This window comes from Rutilus rutilus, assembly GCF_951802725.1.
Source record: "Rutilus rutilus genome assembly, chromosome: 24".
Lineage (NCBI taxonomy): Eukaryota > Metazoa > Chordata > Actinopteri > Cypriniformes > Leuciscidae > Rutilus > Rutilus rutilus.
In genome coordinates, this window is record NC_140228.1 from 14,905,396 (window position 1) to 14,926,102 (window position 20,707).

The 20,707-nt window shown below is 36.9% G+C and overlaps 1 protein-coding gene across 2 annotated transcripts in view; it reads right to left on the reverse strand.

The window, feature by feature from the left end:
- Positions 1–20,055, reverse strand: part of cspp1a (centrosome and spindle pole associated protein 1a) — a 31,217-nt gene extending 11,162 nt beyond the window's left edge. The window contains exons 1-26 of one of the 2 annotated variants that reach the window (XM_084399242.1): positions 19,829–20,055; positions 19,411–19,732; positions 19,225–19,288; positions 18,973–19,076; positions 18,506–18,586; positions 17,449–17,544; positions 16,944–17,269; positions 14,238–14,317; positions 14,063–14,159; positions 13,915–13,972; positions 12,922–13,271; positions 12,641–12,759; positions 12,444–12,528; positions 12,125–12,236; positions 10,441–10,588; positions 8,555–8,650; positions 8,137–8,258; positions 7,889–8,038; positions 7,243–7,365; positions 7,031–7,138; positions 6,511–6,577; positions 6,300–6,426; positions 5,557–5,696; positions 3,862–3,999; positions 478–521; positions 299–362 (exon numbers count right to left, since the gene is read on the reverse strand). In XM_084399242.1, coding sequence (XP_084255368.1) covers positions 299–362; positions 478–521; positions 3,862–3,999; positions 5,557–5,696; positions 6,300–6,426; positions 6,511–6,577; positions 7,031–7,138; positions 7,243–7,365; positions 7,889–8,038; positions 8,137–8,258; positions 8,555–8,650; positions 10,441–10,588; positions 12,125–12,236; positions 12,444–12,528; positions 12,641–12,759; positions 12,922–13,271; positions 13,915–13,972; positions 14,063–14,159; positions 14,238–14,317; positions 16,944–17,269; positions 17,449–17,544; positions 18,506–18,586; positions 18,973–19,076; positions 19,225–19,288; positions 19,411–19,488 — 2,977 coding nt within the window. In that variant the 5' untranslated portion in view covers positions 19,489–19,732; positions 19,829–20,055. The remainder of the gene's footprint in view (positions 1–298; positions 363–477; positions 522–3,861; positions 4,000–5,556; positions 5,697–6,299; positions 6,427–6,510; positions 6,578–7,030; positions 7,139–7,242; positions 7,366–7,888; positions 8,039–8,136; positions 8,259–8,554; positions 8,651–10,440; positions 10,589–12,124; positions 12,237–12,443; positions 12,529–12,640; positions 12,760–12,921; positions 13,272–13,914; positions 13,973–14,062; positions 14,160–14,237; positions 14,318–16,943; positions 17,270–17,448; positions 17,545–18,505; positions 18,587–18,972; positions 19,077–19,224; positions 19,289–19,410; positions 19,733–19,828) is intronic. The other variant, XM_084399243.1, reaches the window with a different exon arrangement.
- Between the last annotated feature and the right edge of the window lie 652 nt (positions 20,056–20,707).

Consider the following 20,707-nt stretch of genomic DNA (forward strand, 5'->3'; position numbering starts at 1 on the left):
GACGTCCTTTCTTCACACAAAAGAGATTTTGAAGAATGTTGTTAACCAAACATTTTTGGTTACCATTGACTTGCATTCTCTCAAAACTATTTCTTTTATATTGAAAAAGGAAAAAGTCATGCAGGTTTGGAACCACACGAGGGTCAGTATTTTTTGAGTAATCTTACCCTTTATGTATATATGCTGGCGGGTGTGATTTAAATGTAATCTAGAAGTCTAAACATCAGGTGAAAAAGCATTTGTGTCACGCTGGTGAATAAAACGCTTCTCTCCGTTTTTTCATTTTAGAGGAACTTACCAATAAAGGCGCTCTCTGAGTCTAACGGCAAGCGTCTGCCTGGATCCTCTGCAGAATTCAGCCTCTGGGGTGATAAACACATCAATAAAGACGTCAAGTCAATAGCCAGAACCGTCAGACAGTGCTAACGGAGAGCAGATACCCTTTAAGGGCTCAGAAAAACCTTTTCGTAGACATACCTGCTTATGATGCTGCTGTCCTGAAGACACCACATCAAAGTAATCTGCCCAGGGGAATACAGATATGAGTTCACAATTTCTTTTAGATTTAATTAAAAAAATGTATATTAATATATTCAGTAAATGCTAAAAACATATATGTAATGTCACTTTTGATCAATTTAAAGCTGCAGTCCGTAGCTTTTTTGGGTTTAAAATTATCCAAAATAAATTTGTGAGCAAGTACATAACCAGCCAGTGTTCAAAACTATATGCTTGCCTTAGCTCGATTCAAAATGGTAAGCTTGTAATAACGTTTTTAATTCCACTGGTACTGGTGGATTTCCGCGGGAAATTCGAGCATGTCTTTGCGTCATTACGTCACATCTGTACACGTAAAGTAGGTGTTTCGGCTAGTAAGCTATATTGCGTGTGAGGATGTTGATGGTGGATATTTATTGCCTTTTCTCGCAGCACTTGATACAATTAAACTTGTCAATTTGATGGCGGATTCAGAAAGGTTCAAACGACAATCACCAGTGACAACTGGAGATTCACCCGTTGTAAAACGCGAAAGACTTCGGACTTCGGAGAAAAAAGAGACTGCAACCGGGCCCATGCGAAAACAAGGACAAATATCGGAAGGGCATTAAATGTAGTCACGCAATGCTGATGTTGTTAACATTAACAATTTGAGAACAAAGTATAATTTGCACGGTTTGACATGATATGATAAGCGAGCGTTAGATTTAATCAGCGCGATTTACTGCAATGCTTTTTTCCCCTTAGTTGGTCAGAACAAAAGTGGATGTTACTTACTTGTTCAGACGACATTTTCCGGTGAAAATTCTTATGTTGGTCATACTTCCAAAAAGTAGAATCTGTGATTGCGAATGACAGTATCCACACCACCAGCGCGGTGATTGACAGCCGCACATTCTCCTCAAAACATTGGATTCATCCGTGCTGTGCCATGCCGAGGCACAACGCACGTAAAGTTGATAATTCCGCGAATAACTGCAATTGCAGATTTCGAACAGAGATGGCGACAAAGAGGAAAACTGCAGACTGCAGCTTTAATGCATCCTTGCTGAATAAAAGTATTAATTCCTGACCCAAAGATTTGGACAGTAGTATATATATATATATATATATTATACGTTTCTGAATGAATCTGCGCTTTGAACGAATTAATCAGGTGAACCAATGATTCAATGGTGCATTCATAAAGAGAGCAACTGACTCAAATGTACTCTTAATTCTTGAATGAATCAGCTGTTTGAATGAATCGAATTAATTAATGACTCAATGACTTAGTCATTAAAACATTTACCGCCACCTACCGGCAGTTTTAGTTTCTTATTTAGAGTATCACTTCATTTAAACGTACAGTATGTTATTTTTTTCGCCGCTAGGGGTCGCTAACCTCTTACAATAACAAAGGCGTAGCTTGATGACGCAACATTTGCTAAGAATTATGGATCTTGTCGTCAACGTCAAGCCGACCGATCTAATAATGTTTATGGATGAGTGAATACATTGATGTTTTTATCACGACTGTGATATGAAGCACGTCGGGATTGCTTAGAGACAGCTATCAGCTCCACACGCGACGCGAGTCCCGTGGATATAAAAAGAATATGGACATTTCATTCTACCGAACTACACGCGAGTGCAGAATTACTACTCAGGTCATACATTCTACAGGTCAGTTTATTAGACAAATTAAACTTGTGAGGTAACGCAGCGCTGTTTCACTTGAGCCCCTTTCACACAGAGATTCCGGAAAATACACGGATAAAGTGACCCGGGATTTGACCCGGGTTCATTTGATTTTGGTTGATTCACACTGCCAGTGATTTTCCGGAATCAGAGAGCGCGTTCACACACAACCCGTGTATGTCCCGGAAAGACACGTGACATCGATGTGACTTGTAATGTCTCAGCAGCGTCTTCAGTTTGCTTATGAGCTGCGATTTCTCTCTCGAGAAACCACGCTTGTGCATTTATTTCTCTGATTCGATCATAAAATTGCGCATTTCGTACCGTTTCACAGCTGGCGAACGATCCCGGCTTCAGCGTCATCACTACGACACGGCATTATTACGGCTTTTGTTCACACAGCGCGCGTTCCGGGACTGAACACGGCAATGTTACTAGGTCCCCAACCCGGCATCGATCCCGGCATTAAACCCGGGTCGTGTTTGCATTCACACAGAAGGCGTTCCGGCAATTTGCCGGCAATTTCCCGGGTTCAATGCGCTGTGTGAAAGGGGCTTTGGTCTAACATTACACTATCACACTAAACTGCATTTAAATGTGTTGAAATTTGTGTTAGTTTGTCTGTATGAGACTAGCAGTAAGCTAGATCAACATTAGAATAACATACAGATCATATTCAAACATTTTATCATTGCTGAACTATATAACATTTATTAGTTTTATGTAAATGTGCTCACCTGTTTAATAAAGTACATGTAGGAGCGGTCGAAGTCTCGGACGTGGAGCTCTCGTTTATACACTGTCTATGGGAGCTCTAGGCATCTCGAAAACTGATATTGATTCTCGGTTTAGTTCTCCTTTTTTATCCAAAGTCTGCTTGCCATGGTCCATAATGTTTGAACGAAACAACAACAGCGTGCAAACAGACATTGCGAACTAACAGTCGTCCACGTCTGTCACCTTGGTTACTGTCAGAGGGCTCTGGTTACTATGGCAGTACGAGCGGAAACCAGGGACAACGCGGATATGACGACATTGACGGCGACAAAACGGAAATAAAGAAGTGGGACGTGTCTTCGAATTAAATTACAAATTTCTCCTGGTTTGAAAGTTGTTGGAAACAGTCAGGATAATGTAAGTACACAACTAAAAAATATATATAACTTAGATATAGTGATTTTTGCTATTTTTAAAGCAAAAAAGTTACATATTGTGCCTTTAAACAAATATTTTCATATTTCCATACAAATAAAAAAAAACACATTAAAAGTATAGTTCTCTCAAAAATGAAAATTCTGTAATTTACTCACCCTCATGGCCATTAAAGCCTTAAAGTTTGTGTAATAAATTCTATGTTGAATCAACAACAACAAAAACCTAATGAATACTTGATGCTTTTCTCATTTAACACTATTAATTATTATTTTAGCATTTTTAAGCATAATTTAAATTATTCCAGCATATTCAAAATATTCTCTTATTTTGTAAACATTATTCACATTTTCACAGATTCTGCAAATGGTACAGATACTTTTTCTTGCAACTGTATGTATGCATGTATGTATGTATGTGTATATACTATAAATATGCATGTGCCTTGTGTTTATCAGTATCCTTATGTTTGTTGGGTAAAAAAGAAAAACTATATAAACAAAGTAAAAATTTATTTGACTGAAAACTGACTAGCAGCTTTGCCCCTCCTCAGGCTGTTGATGGTTCGTTGCTGTTGTCGTAACAGAGCCTGTTGCTGGATATCTAGACTGTGATCATCACTGGGGGGGTCTGGATATGCCTCCCGCACCTCCTCACGGGATGCACCTTCTGATAACACAAACACACACAGATAAGAGTCAACCTCTCCTCCAGGACTACAGCATCACTGACAGATAATGCAGGGATGTTGAATACAGATATGGACACACATAATCCAATCACAGAAAACACAGACTCATATTGCAAATCAGTGTTGTCCATCAATACATGACAGGAGAAGAACAGCAGCTCTGCCATGGCCAAACCAGCTGACACAGAAATGTAGAGAGGGAATCAGAGCTGGATATAGAGCATGACAAAGCAAGGGCATGGAGCCAGACTCTGAGTCACGGCTCACGGAGATGCTACTCATTTCTCTCCTGCTGGGGGGTTTGATGACTGATATGACTATTCGACCCATGGGGTGAGAAGATGAGAGGGAGAGTTGATGAATATATCTTCTGAGGAGAAGGTTAAAAGACTTCCAAAGGGACATGAAACACAGACATTCCTCTAGGAAAACACATTAGCATCAGGACATTGGATTTAAAATAATGCAGCTTTCACTCAACCACATCCAGGTTTTTGCTCTTTGGATCCAAGTGTAATTAATTTTAAGCCTCAAATTTAAATTCCAATGATAATTCATACTAGCTACAATGATATTCTCCTGTTTAATCTTTAACTTCTCTATTCACGTCTACGCCAATAACCCAGACAAAATGTCTATTGCCTATATCTAAAAGTGGTATTTTATTTATATACTATTATAGTATTTATTCATATTTTGAATTGGCTTTTATGTTAAACTTTTTGTTATTTAACTTTCTTTATTTCAAGGTTTAGTCATTTTGTTATGTTTGTCGTTTTTATTAGTATTTTTTATATACAGTAGTCAACATTTGAAGTGGATCAAAAAAGTTCATCAAAGTTGTCCTAAGACAAGAACGGGTATTGCTCAAAATTCATGTATAACTTTGATGAAAGGTTTTGATCCACTTCAAATGTTGACTACTGTATATGTTTCTATTTCTTTCATTTATAACCATTTCAATTTTAGTTAAGTAATTTTGGTACTTAAAAGCATCATTTAAGTTAGCTTCCAATGCTACATTTCTAATTTTCTTTTAAGTTTTTTCATTTTCAGCTTTATTTCAATTAACAAAAACAATTATTAGTAGTTTTAGTTATACTTTTTATTAACTTCATCCATACATTCATAAGATCCATCCATCCATAAGATCCATCATTCTGAATCTAAGTTTAACTTAAAAGGCTAAAACCTAAAATCCATTTAAGGCAAGTCAGTCAACATAGCGGCCATCTTGGCAAGTAGTATCTCGCTGAACTAATTTAGCCAGTGTGTTAAAGTGTGACTTTACAAGCTATTTGGAGAGCAGATGGCAGTTTTTTGCTGTTACACTGAAGCTAACAAAGGATCAGACTGTGGGCAACAGGAAATGAGTGCGGCGGTTGGTGGATATGTGAAGGTAATAAAGGCTGGTGAATGGGATTTGGGGAGCCATCACGGCTGTGATGAGTCTTTTTGAGTGAAATAACAGGCCCATTGAAGAGTTCTGCAGACATTTTCCAAGCAAAAGACAGGAAACTCGGTGAGACATTTACCTCTGTACTTCAGATGATTAAAATCTTGTAGGTTGTGCATGTTGGTTGCTGCAGTGGTGTGGGAAGCCGGCCTCCTGCTGGGTATTTGTCTGCGAAGTCTTGCCACTTCAAAAACATCCTCCTGGAGGTGTTCTCTTGGCCTGTAAGGCATAATGCACGGTAAGAGGGTCATGATGACAAGACAAACCATGACAGGATGATCAGGTACATCATTCTGAAGGGGTTTATTTTGAAATACTGACTGTACATTATCCCATTGTGGCGAGCAGGACGAGGCCGAGGGCCGTGAGAGAGCGGCACGAGGCCGGTGGCGTGATTACTCTGATGAGCGACACCTGCGAGACGCACCGGTCTCGCATCTCTCACGGAGGAGCGGAAGCATAAAGGAGGAGCGACGACAGTGAAGAACGAGAGAGGAACAGGCCTGAGTTTTATTTGATGTTTTGTTTCTGTTTTGTGTGGCCAGCAGTTGTCCGCGAGGGGCTGCTGGGTTATACTTTCATTTTTGTATTGGTTTATTTATTTATTAAAATATTTGAATGTTTGCCGGTTCCCGCCTCCTTCTTCCCGTAACATCTGAACTTCGTTACACCCATTTACTACATGGCTACTTACCAAATAAATAGGAATACCAGTGAAATATACATAAATAGGTTTGTGGAGCGAAATGAACTTCATTAAAGGGTCTAATTGACACACGTGTTCTGAATGTGTCTGTGCAGGATGCTTGTTTATTACCGTACCTGCCATGAACGGGAGGGAGGTGGTAATTTTCGTTGGACTGCATTAACTGTCCCTCCAGACGTCTCTGTTCGCTCCGCAGCTGCCTACGCAAGGCTGATAACTCCCTGATCACTGTCTGCTTTTCTTCTGAAATAAAAAGACAGTTTACAGTTCAGGGATTTTGTCCTTCATAGCTCCGACGGCTAGAGTACAAGCGGTGATGAGAGTTACCTGTGGCCCTGATCTCGTTCCTGCGGGCAGGCACCGGGGGAGAATGTGGCGCTGACATCGAGCGCATCTAATTGAAAACAGACAGAAAAAAAAAACTCTGTGATTAGTCACTTTAAATGTCATTCACTTAGACGTTCAACCGGTGGTTGATTTTAGTTATCAAAACTAATTTTGATTTATTTTTGTTTTGTGAAATCACAGTAAAATTGTCTTGTTTAAAATGTCATTTCCACCACAGAAGGCAGCTAAACACGATATTGTCATTTGAGATGTAGCGGAAATGACAATGAGGTGGACATTTTCAAGACTTTCAGAGAGAGAAAAAGAGACAATACTCTTGTGTTGCATGTACATATATATGGTTGAACATATATATGGTTTCACACTCTCACTAGAGGACTAGTGAGAGTGTGAAAAGTGTTTATTTTCTAGTGTGCCCATAATTGAAGAAAACACCCAAGCATTGCCGTCTAAACGGCATGTGAAGCATGATGTAACTGTGTGCATGCGTGTCACTCACAGACACAGTTGCAGAGGAGCGGTGGCTCTCCGCCGATGGAGGTCTAGGAATCTGCTTACGTAGTCTCTTCTGCAAGGCTGGTAGGGGTGGTGACGGTGCCCTGTGGACCTTTTGGTATTTGAGAATGATATGTCAGCACAGAAAAGGATGTTTGGCTTGAGGTAAAAGCCTTATAAACAAATGTAACAGACATGATAATGTGCACCCTTCACCTCCTTCAGATGCATTTCCCTCAGGACTTCGTTCTCTTTCTCCTCCTCTTCTTTCTTCAGTTTTTCAGCCTCTTTACGGCGCTCTTCGGCTTGCCTGATCAACTCCCCATTTTTGGCTATATGCTGTAAAATAGATGACAGGAAGGAAGCACATCCTGTGACTCTGCGAAATTTTGCATGTGAAATCCAGTCATTCCAATAGGAATATTCACGATTTGGAGTTTCACATAAAAGTTCCCCACGCAGATTTCTCTTACTTTCAAGTTGGCCACATGAATTTGTCGAGCTGACCAACTGCTTGCTTTGTGTGAGCTGTGCTTTATATATCGCTACACTATTGACAATAGAAGTTTGTTTTGTTTTTTTTAGGTCAAGGGCTAAGAGTTAGCAAGCATGCTCCAGTTAGACCCTGCTGGTAGATGCTGTAACACCTCCATAATGGGGTCAAAAATCATCTTTTTCCATTGACGGCCTCAAAAGTAGCTGTTTGTTAGGGATTATAAGGGTGTGTTAAAGCCTTTAGAGTATTGACTATTTCATTACATACTCATATGTTCAATCTGGGTGAAGACCAGCACTTCAAAGTGAATACATCTTCCTTTCAGCAAGCCCTTTTTGGGATTCATGTAATATAACATCAAAGAACCTCTTTCTCTTTCTGACGCTTCCTCTCCTGCTCTTCCTCATACTCTCTTTCGATCCGAGCTCGCTGTTCGGCAAGCCGCCTCTCTTCTTTCTCGTCCTCGAGCCGGATCCGCTCCCTCTCTTCTGCCTCCTTTCTCCTCTTTTCCTCGATCTGTTCATCCCAAAGATGATGACAAAGTGAAATGGCAGGCCAAAAGCACAGACAACATTATATACAAAGGTGACTGAATGAGGCAAGTGAGTCCGTACCTGTTGCTTCAAACACTCCTTGTACAATTCCTGGTCACGGAGCTGCTGTGGAGTGGGCAGTTCGTTGAAAAGTTTACCCCGTGCTTGTACAGGTGGCTGAGAAGAAGGAAGACTTGCAGGCTCTACAGGGGTAGAAAGGATTTGGATGGAGTGTTCGCAATTTTATTCAAAGTCAGAAGCTTTAAGATTTTTTATACATTTTAATTAAATATAAACAAATTGTACAATTTAAAATTAGATATATTTTACTAAATTTCTATATATATTAATTTAGAAGTGCACAGACCCTATGCAGTACCTTCATTGACCACTGGCTGAAAACCAACTCTAAGTGCATGTTATTACAGATATTTAAAAGTTCTATTCCACTTATAAGTTCTGATTGTGAGACAAATTGTAATTCTGTGGCCACAGTTACTTGATGCATAAGGTGAAGTAGCCGCTGGAATCTGGGCTACTCTGCCTCCGGAATCACAAGAGTCCACATTTGATTTATGCATTCGTTTCAAATCACCTGAAACACAGAAACATGAATATGATTTAATTACTGTGATGATAAATAAAAATCACTATGATTGATACCACAACATTTCTGACTGTAAAAACATAGCATAGACTGAAAAACAATAGAAATGTAGTAATTGTTTTCCGTGAAGATTGCCAGCTCTCAATTCCAGACCAAAATTTCTGAATCAACTGACACTAAACTATAAGTGGGATGACTGGGATTTACACTAGTTAAAAATGTTGGGGTCGGTAAGGTTTTTATAATGTTTTTGAAAGAAGTCTCGTATGCTTACCAAGACTGCATTTATTTGATCAAAATACAATAAAACAGTAAAATTGTAAAATATTATTACAACTTAAAATAATGGTTTTCTATTTTACTATGTTTTAAAATGTAATTTATTCCTGTGATGGCAAAGCTGTATTTTCAGCATCATTACTCCAGTCTTCACTGTCACATGATCCTTCAGAAATCATTGTAATATACTGATTTGTTGCTCAAGAAACATTTGTTATTATTATGAACAGCTGTGCTGCTCAATAGTTATTAGTGTGTGTATATATAATTACAGGATGTGGTGATTCATTAGTCAAAAACATTTTTAGATACATTTTTTTAAGTTCAGGATTCTTTGATGAATAGAAAAAGTTTAAAACAGCATTTATTTAAAATAGAAATCTGTTGTAATCAGTGCTGTCAAATCAATTAACTGCAATTAATCACATCTAACATAACAGTTTTTGTTTACATAATATGTGTGTGTATATATAATATTATATATATATGTGTGTGTGTGTGTATACACATATATATAATGTATATATGTCTATATGTGAGTGTACATACAGTATATGTACACACAAACATTTCTATAATATATATATATATGTATACTGTATACACACCTATATGATGTAAACTTTACATCATATACAGTATATGTGTGTGTGTATATATATATATATATATATATTTATATATATATATATTTATTAACAAAGACTTGACTGCACTAGTTGTTTTATTATAAATGTCTTTACTGTCACTTCTTATCAATTGAATGTGTCCTGGTTGAATACAATTCTGTCCAAAAATGTTATTGACACCAAACTTTTGAATGGTAGTGAATTTAAGTTACATAACTACACTATATAGTTGTGTTCATAATTTGATATACCCCCCTTGTTGCATTTACATGAATATAAATTAGCATCTAAAAAAAGATTATATTCACTATTGCCCTGAAGAAACTGAATAACAAATATTTAAGTATATTGAACCCTAATAAGCATCAATGACTGTTTGTAGACTTCTGTGTTTTTGTGTAAGTGCCTCACTTGACTTGTTGAATATATCAGGGTTCTCACATCTTTTGACCAATGAAATTCCTTATCTGTGTTTGTTTTTACAGTCATTCATGATTACTGGGTGAGGTTTTCACTCACAAAGAACATTTCTAGCTGATGAGATATTTCTGAGTGGAGCAAAGCCAGAAAAAGAAAATCATATTCACTATAGCAATACTCATGATTATTCCTTGATTTTCTAGATTTCCATGACCATAGGACCACTGATACATATAATATCTGTGTCAAATGTCAAATAACTTTAGAGCTAAATAAAAAATGCATTAGTATTTGATTAATACCTTGCAAATTCACAAAGGGTATGCAAACAATAAAAAAAGGTTTTTGTAATACTCCCACTAATGGTCCACCATTTGTGGATTGCACTAATTAAAGCCTTATTAAACTGCAGTGACTGGACTGAGTGAAGTGTGAACTCTGCATGCGTACTGATGAGATTTCCATGATCGTCTCTAAGAGGGGCTCCTCCTCCTGCTCGTCCCCAGGGCTCGTGGGCCTTCATCTCAGCCTCTATTTTTGCGTCATACAGCTCTTTTTCCACCTTCTCGTGATACCGTCTCTGCTGTCGTTCTTGAATCTGTGCTCCATAAAATTCAGACAATTAGGCTTTGTTCAAACAGTGCATCATCTGGTTTGATTTTCAGACCAGAGAAAAAAGTTAAAACCTTATCTGCCGTATTTTGACAAATGAATGTGTTTGTTTTGCTCTTCAAACTACAAATAAACTAAATGGAAGAGCTGGGTACGGGGAAAATTGCTGCCTAACTGAATGAAGCCTTAATGTCAAATATTGTAATTGTAACATCAAAATCTAAGTAGTATTACTCAACATATAATCAGACTTTAAAAGTAACCTCTGAGAAGAAAAGTTCAAACTTTCAGTTAACCACTTCTGATCGTAACCCTGATCTGCCTCTAGATTCCCTTTACCTTTGGAAATAGTATAATAGACTGCTGAAGTTCTTGGGGAACTCAGTAGCATTCAAGGCCATCCGTCTTCAAACCCCTTCACTGCACTATTTCAGACTCAATGATCTTGCAACCAGGCAGTTAAACAAACATCTTTCCAGCTATCTGATATATCTTTCAGTATTAAGTTCCCCTGAGGAACTTAATAACCACCTCAGATTTTATTAAAAATATATTCATTTGTGTTCCGAAGATGAAGACTAAAATTTCATCTTTTAAATTTATTATTTAATTATTTAATATTATGTATCCGTATTATTATTCTTTATTCGTATTCATAATCAGTTCTATTATCTTATGAGGTTCAAAATACATGAGTTAGACTACAGATTGCATGGACACATGTGTTTAAGGATCATATTAGTTAGACTTAATCATATTAGGAGAGTTATATATTTTGCTTAGAGGTATGTGTGCAATGCAACATTCACTGAGCAGAGATGTTCCACTAATGATGATACTTCAGTTGGCATGTTCTTTGGAAAAAGGAAAGGAATGTTTCAACTGATGCAAATGTATACACAGAGGGAAAGTGGATTGTACCATGTGTAAGCATGAGGTATGCTTTCCATTTTTAAACATAAGCAACATGTTTTTCTATCTTACAAGGAAGTTGAAAGTCACTCAGTGGTGTATATAAGCTCAATCTTACTGTACTACGGCAGAGAAACATTCGGAACACATAGACCTGACACGAATACAACATCTTCTCAAGTTTCTCTCCTAAGCTGACGAATAAAGATTTTTCTTGGCAAGATAACTGGTGTCCGGTTCCGTGAATCAAATAATAACGGGGGAAAAGGCTTAATTCTAAGTCTACAATGAACAAAAGTCTTACAGGTTTTGAAAGACATGAGGGTGAGTAATTATTGACAGAAATTTCATTTTTTGGTGAACTAACCCTTTAAATGACTTAATGCTTTTGGCTTGTCCCATGTTGTAGTTTTTGATTTTCTAAACTGTATAACAATTAAAATCCTACAATGTACAACATACAGGTCATGTAGTAATTTAATTTATTAAATCATTAAAATGTAAAGCTATGTAACCCTGTTACTGATAGGGTCATTTAAATAATTAATTTGGACCCTTTCTATGGCATGACAATTAAAAAACCTCATACCATAAAATATTGTGAAAGTACCTGCTGCTTAAGGGCTTCCTGATAGCTAACCGCACTTTCCTTGGGCTGCTGCAGCCTTTTGGAAGAAAAGAACGCTGGTTCTGAGGGAACAACTCCAGCACGGCTGATCGGTCTATGGAGAGACAGAGATGAGCATTATGTTATTCGATTATATTCTGGTATATCTGAATAAATGTTTCCCCAACTGATACCTCAACTTAACTTGCCATTAAAAAAGCAACTCAAACATTATAAATCTATTTAGAAATTCACATTTCCACAGTATTTATTTTGTTTAGTCATTTCAATATGGAAGTTAAGTATGAAAACATGTGTCTACTGTGTAAGGCCTCCAGAGGGAGGCTGCAGAACGGGCCAATGTGCTTCTGGAGGGATGTGTGACTGTTGACCCCCTGCTGGTCCATCTAACACACACACACAAAAACATCATATTAAACAGGGATTCAACAGCTATATTTATCACGAAATAGTGAGGGAATCCAAGCTAGAACGCTAAAGCAAATATAGGCCACTCACAGTAGGCCAGATTGGGGTCTAGAGGATTTCTGGCTCCATAATAGTAATATGCATCATCATAAGGCGTTTGATAGGAGTCAGGGATGGAGGGACCCAAAGGAGGATGCACACCTGTAATTCTGACATCAGAGAACAGAAATATTTCATTAAATATGCAACAAAATAGTGCCTATAGTATTATTGAGGCATATTATAAAATACTTTCACTTTTGTTATTTCTTTTATCTTTGTTTTGTTGTTTCAGTGCAAAATCTAAGAACATAACAAGATCTAACACAAACCTTGGGCCTACTATCTCCCCCAGGGTTCTTGAGAGGCTTCTGTGTTTGTCCTCAGTAACAGTGGTTGCACCATTGGCCCCAAACCCTGCTCGAGCTTCCAGACCAAGGCCTGATGTGTTAGCCAATCGGCTTAAGACAGTGCTGTGGTCCAGAGTCGGGGACTGGAAAGCAACACGAGGTCTCTCGGGAGGTGCGCTCTCTCTTGATGCTTGTGGAAGTTTCTCTTCTTTGAGCCGCCTGGCAGAATCATCCCTGAAGACCCCAAAACCCAGCGATGGTTGGTAAGGCACATCCCTTCTCCTGTCCTCGTATTCCTGGGTCATGGCACCAAATTGTTTGATTCGGTCTGCCTGTGGGAAACAAGGTGATATGACTGTAAATAGGAGCACAGCAGTTGTTGCATAGCTATGGTTGCAGTGAAAATGTGTGTCAAAGCCCAGAACACTGGGTCAATCTCAAATTCTGTCAAGTTCCGAAGTGAAAGAAGTTATTTTTTTTACTTGGAACGCTATATTATAAGTCTTCTAAAGCCATACAATAGCTCTGTGTGAGGAATAGGACTAAATTATTCATTGATAATCTTAACCAATTAAGATTATGTAAAACAAATGCTGCAGAAAGCTTCTGTAAATATTTTAATTTAATAATTTATTTTTTTCTATTTCATTATGGAAGCACATTTTTAAACAATTACTTTTTATGACAATTTAAAGGATTTAAAGACAAAATTAAAAATATACTATATAATAAATATTTAGCATAAAATGGGCTTAATTTTCTTTTTTCGCAGAATATTTATGCGAAATATATTCGTACTCTTTAATGTCATGAAAATGTCATTATATAAAATAGTCATTAAAACATTTCTAGATGTTTCTAATATTTACATCCTAAATTTCACATATTTAAAAAAATATATATAAAGTATAAAACCATGTTTATAAAAATGTAAAACAATGACTTATCAAAGATTAAAAATCTGACGACCTTCACCTTTTTTTCTGGATCAACAGCGCCTGTTGCAGTCACTCTCAACTCAAGCTCCTTTTCCCTGTATAATTTGAGTTTAGATGGTCAAGTGAATATTTGAGCCCTGAAAGATTTTAATTCAAATACCCACAATCATCAAATCATTTCTCACTTTCTCTTGTTCTTCTCTTTTTCGGCTATTTGCTGTAGCAGCTCAAGTTTGTAACGTTGCTTCCTCCTCTTAGAGGCCTCGTCCCCTTCAGCAGCACCTATATGACCCAGTCACAGGTTACAAATTACAGACACATTTTTATATATACTGTAAATAAAGTTTGATTTGACCTTACCAATCATGAGTCCTGTAGCAAACTCTGTCATCTTCTGCTCGCTTGCAGATCTGGTTTGCACTCGAGTCGGTGCTTGTAGACTACATTAAAATCACACAAAGCAAAAAACCCTATAAAACTCCATCCAGTGTCTTACACTAAAAACACACCCTGATCACTGCAGCTCCAAACCATTACGTCACACACACACACACACACACAGTGGATTAAAGAGCCTGGCTGCAGATCCATCAGATGCTTTGAGCCTCCCCATCAACACCAATCAATACAATCCCACTGATAGAATGGACAATAAATCCAGTCGATACAACTTTCCAACACAGCAAACTCAGCGTTTCCTGTCTCTGCATTGTTAGAAACCCTCAGACTTAATAGTTAAATTCTCATTGACTCAATTGTTAAATCTACAAAATGAAGGCTGAAAACCATCACAACTTTCGATTTTTTTTTTTTCACCACAGGCAGACTCAAAAGCCAGAAAATTGAAAGGAGGGTTTATATAATACAGACTCCTGCTAGAGTAATTACCACTTTAGCTACTTGATTCACTGCAGCTTTATTTTCACCGAAAGTAAGGTGAAATAAGTTACTTTCACTGAAAGTAAAGTTGGCTTTACACCCCAATTACTCTAATTGCAGATCAGTATAACTGAGTTGATGTGCTGTCAGGGTCTGTCTATTCTTCTGGTGACAGCTGTCTGCATTATCTGTATTATCTGTGTCTAGAAGGTAAGATGTCAAATTTAACATATCTAAAACTGTGTGCAACCCTTCTACTTTCTACACTGGTTTATATTTGGCTCTTCATCTGTTTAAGCTATTTTTATTCGAATGTTGCTATGGTGATGATAGATATTTTTCACAGATATAGTCAGACTGTTAATTTCATGTCTTCTACAAGAAGTTGTGAAAAACACCATCTGCAAGTGTTTTTTTATTTATTTATTTTTATTGCAAAAACAACTGTAAGCTTTTTTCCTGCTTAAACCATCTTCTTTCCATTTATGCATTATATTGCGTAAAAAATGTGGTTCAGTAAGATTTATTTATTTTTCAAAAGAAAAAAAACCCAATTCAGCAAAAGCATTAAATTGATGAAAAGTGACAGTAAAAAAAATATTTCTGAAGGACCATGTGACATGGAGACTGGAGTGATGGCTTCTGGAAATTTAGGTTTTCATAATCACTGGAATAAGTTACATTTTAAAATATATCAAAATAAAATGAGTTACTTTAAATTATAATAATATTTAACAATATAGCTGTTTGTAATGTATTTTTGATCAAATAAATGCAACCTTGTAACATAAGACACTTCTTTCAAAAACAATTTTTTGTTTCAAAATCATACCAAGCCCAAACTTTTGAACAGTTTATGTTAAAGACAATGGTGAGGAAGAATGGACATTAAATATTGATTTGAATTTTTTTGTTAATTATTCATATGAACTAATTATTTAGTCTATATAATTAATTTATTAACTAAATCAAAAATCTTTTACTTTTTATGTAAGCAACATTGGAAAATTATTAAATTAATGCATGGGGGGAGGGGGGGGGGGTTGCGCTGAATTACATGGTACATTTTGTTAATGACAAGCACTAATATTGTGTGTAGGGCTGGGCGGTAAATGTAAACGATGTCATATCGAGATTGCGATAAAATTTACATCGATAACGATAATACGCTCTGGACATTTTTATTTGATATGGATTAACACAGCCTATCACAAAGCAGAAATAAACGTGACAACAGCCGGTCAGTGCATTTCTGCGTGTCTTTGTGTGAATAAATGGCGTGGTTTCGTCTGATACACAAACTCACACACTGTGTTTTCAGTGTCTGCCGTCTCAATATACGAGGACATGAACACATGCTTTGAGAGTCACTTCACAAGCTTTTCACCTTTTCATTTGAGGAAAAACAACCGTCAAGAACACCGAAACTGAAACTAAACCTGAAAAATCTTCACGACAAACTGTCAAAATAAAAGTCTGGTTTAACTTCAAGAAATGATGACAGAAATATATCACTACTGTATACTCAAATGTACTTCTCAAAGTAATAATAATAATAATATTATTATTATTATTTCTAAAGAATATCATACAACCAAGATATTTCTTCATCCATGTTTTAAATGTATACAGTTCTGTTGTGCAGCCTCTTATTTGACAAAAATTAAAAATGCAATGTTTTGATGTAAATTGTTATATTTTCATTTGATTACATTTGAAAGGCTTGATTAAAATGTTAAAGTTTGTGTTAAATCATAAAAAACAGAGTCCCCCAAAAAATAAAATGGATTTCAAGTAAAAGGTATGAAGTATAAAAGGTATGTAAAAGGCTCTATGGAGTTTAATTGTGAACAAACAAGTTTACATGTTTACATTTATTCTCAAGGTCTATTTGTGGAAAGCATTTCCTTCTCCATTAATAGTAAATTGATATCATGATAAATATCTATATTGTGAAAAAAATATATTGTGATAATATTTTTGACCATATCATCCAGTCCTAATTATGTGCCAATCCATGGAGCTTTCGTCAGAGTTCCACATGGGCCTAATTATAACCTATGTTAACTTGAGATGGAAGTCCCTCAAGAATATTATTCTTATTCTGCTTCCTAAAATATAAACAGATCAACTTCTGAGTGCCACCAGAATAAACAGAAAGTGGAAGAGAGAACTTGTAAGATGCACCTGTGTGAGCTGTGTTTTCCTCCTCTCCTGTTTGCACCAGCGTCTTCCTGTATGTTTCTAAGCCTTTCCTTCTCAAAGAGTTCTATCTCCTCATCAGAACTGGTGTGATCTCGATGAGGGCCGTCCCAGCGATCTGGCGTCTTTACCCACTGTCTCCGTGGCCTTGATACCTTAGGCACTCCGGAAGTGGGCTCAGTTAGAGTGGCAACATCCCTCCTTGAGAACACAATGTTCTCTGTGGCCTGAATGCCCCTTTGCACTTGTACCTCTGGAGAACCAGCTGGGTACTTTGGAGAAATAGAGCCAAAACCATCTCTCTCCAGGGCCTGACAGAAACAATCAACCATTATGCTGAGAATCAGAGGATTCAAGGCAAGTTTCAAGTCTACAGAGTTTTAAAAAAGCTTAAATTGTGGTTCAATAAGACATTTTGTGAAGTTTATTTATTCCTAGTGTTGCTGTATAGAACATTTAACAACAATATAGAGTTTTATTTCATTCAAACCTGTGGAGTACTTGAAGTTTTCCCTATTTTCTGTGCTCCCTCTTGCCCTCGGAGAAACAGATTATACTCCCTGTTTCTCTCATCTTGCAGCTTTTCCTGGGTAGATTCACAAAAGACAAAACCGTTACATTAAAGAAGACCTATTATGCTTTTTAATCTGTGGTGTATTCACAATCTGTAGTTGCTGTTCGAGCGTGACATTTCCAAAACACGCTCAAAGTGATTGACGAATTACAACACGCTGGTCCAGCCGACCAATTAGAGCACATTGCGCTTTCCGGATGGAGGGGCTTATTAGAGACAGGAACTAAACAGAGGCTGCATCCGAAATCAGATACTTCCCTACTATATAGTAGGCGAAAAACAGTATGTGACAAAAGTAGTATGTCCGAAATGACCTGCTTCTCCTGGCGAGATTCTTAAGTGTGCATACGATGGACACTTCACTATCCCATGAGACCACGGGAGAGGATTTGTGAATGGCAGTGAAGCGACATTTATAACGGATGCTGGTAGGTCACATTATAATGACAGCATAGCGAATGTAGTACGTCCGTATTACATTCATACTACACACACTCGTACTATATAGAACGTACTTTTTTTAGTGGTTGTGACTTAATTACTTATTCAAAAATAAGTACCTACTCAAGAGAGTATGTGATTTCAAACACAGCCAGAGTGTTACTGACAGACTGGGAAGAGAGGTGCTGCAATAATGTAAAATATGTAAAGACTTTATAAAAGGGCATAATGGGTCCCCTTTAATAGAACAACACATTTCTATGGTAATAATAAACAAGTATTAAATAAGACTTTTATGTTTGTACAAATTTCAGATGTTTACACAAAACAAATCTGCAGTCCCGCAATATACTGGTTTCCACAAGATACCTTATCCACTAAGCGTAAGCAAATCATTCTTCATGTCACTGAGGGCTTGCCAAACAGAAAGGGTGGGTCTTTGTGCAACGGACTGAACTGGGTCATGCCAAGGAATGCAGAATTTGCTTTAGTGATCCATACGTAAACAGATGGACAACAAACACAGGTTTACCTTCGCTGATTTCCGTTCTTTTATGGGGAGAGACAGCATGTGGGACTGTGGAAGTGGATCAGCAATCATTTGATTTTTTTTCTAAAAAAGAAATGACTTTATTAATCAGGTGTGTAAGTTTTTTTTTTTTTTTTATATTTATTGTATGATTTATTCGCTATATATATATATATATATATATATATATAGAAGAGTTCAGATGCAAAAGCCTCTAAGTGCCATCTGAAATTTTCTTCTAGGATGATCATTTTTATCAAGCTCGTATATTTAAGTTCAGTAATTTCACTTAGCCTAAATGACAAATAATAGGTTATTTTCATTGCCATTTAAGTGAAATTGCTGAACTTAAATATAAAAATTATCAATAAATAAATTATCATTCTAGAAGAAAATTTCAGATGGCACTTAGAAGCTTTTGCTCTTCATATATATATATATATATATAATAAAAGAGGAGCATACTGAACCTCAGACACAAAGCGCCGGTAATCAAGTCGTAGCTCTTGCTTTAACTTCTGCTTTTTTCGTTCATATTCCTCTCCCAGAGGTAAACTGAGTCCAAAACTCTCTTCTGGAAATAAAAAGACAAAATTAAATTTCCAATGGCATTTATCAAATATTAAAGAAAATCAAATGTATTCTTTTTTACAATATCTAATATCAAACACTTAACATATGCATTTGTCCTTAAATTATAAATGTATTGAAATATAGCCTGCCTTTGGTCTGTTTGGGTTGTGTTTTGGTAGCAGGTTTGATGTTCTCCTTGTTACCAAAACGTGTCTATGAAAGATGGACAATAAAACAATAACTTTTCTTAAAATATACATATATAGACATAAAAATGTACGTGTTTCATTTTAAAACACCCAAGCAGCAGCATTGTTATTAGAAATGAAGCTCACCTTCATCTCCATGTACGGTGCTTCCTCTTCTGTGTTCGCCCTTCTCTCGTCCATAAAGTTGCTGATGTTGACATTCATATTTTCCCGAACCAGAATCAGCAGTTGATGAACAGCTCTTGGCAGGAAAGAAGCAGTTATCAGATGAAGCTTTCATCAATAACAAAAGACTGAATATTCTGCTGTCTGGACATGGAAATGGAGAAAGACTTTGTTTAGAGGAGAAGATGTGGAGAGCAGGCGCTGCAAACGCAGGGGTTGTTAGGCAACATCTCAACACAACACACGCGCCTCTTCAATCTCCCTCCCACACTTCAGACAATGGCTGTGTCTCAAAAAAAAAAACTAGTGATTAGCCCATTGAGTGGTATTCCGAATCGTGAATAGTCAAGCAAAATAAACGGGTGCGAACGGTACCAACCATTTGCCTGTAACGTTACTTGTTAAAACTCTTGCTTGCCGATGGTTTGATCCGTTTATCTGAAACTTTTACAAGACCGTCTTAATAGAGAGCAAAATGTCAAACATACGAGATGGCTATTAATAGTATCTTGCGACTTATGTGGAACTGCAGCTACTATCTAACATTCACCATTCAAAAGTTATTCTCACAGCTGACTATGATATGTATTTCAAAATAAAAGTCCCACTTTTACTGAGTGCCCTTACACAAATAACCATGGTAACTATAGCTTCCGCTACTGTTTTACATAAAATGTTCCAAAATAAGGGGGAAAAAACAGACCGGTGAATAAATGGACGAATATTAGGTTACAACACCCATTAATAACTAGATTGATCCTTTCTAAATAATAAATAATTAAAATTAATTAAAATAATTAAGCAAACCTTAAATAAACCTTAAAAACGAGGTCCATGCATGAGAACTGTTTATACACCTGGCAGAGAGCCACTAAGAAACACAAAAATATATATTTTGGTGTTTTTTTTATTAAAAAATAATCACTGTGTAGTAATGTACATGCAAATTAGAAATGATTGTATGGTCAGAGAGCCTGAACTGAAAACATGCAATGCTTGGTTCAGTCCAGCAGATGGCACAAACAAATGCCTGATTGTTTACAAATACCACGTGAACTTCTATTGATGGCCAAGCAGACGCAATGCAAACATTCTGCATTTATATCAGCTCTTTTACAGTTGAGATGAGTCGGTCATGAGATGATATTCATCTTGAAGTGTTGTTACTCTTACATAACCGGCAGAACAGATGAAGACAAGAAAAGCTCTCTGAAACAGGTGTAGGTTCTTCAAAATAGACAGACAGATGATACAGACA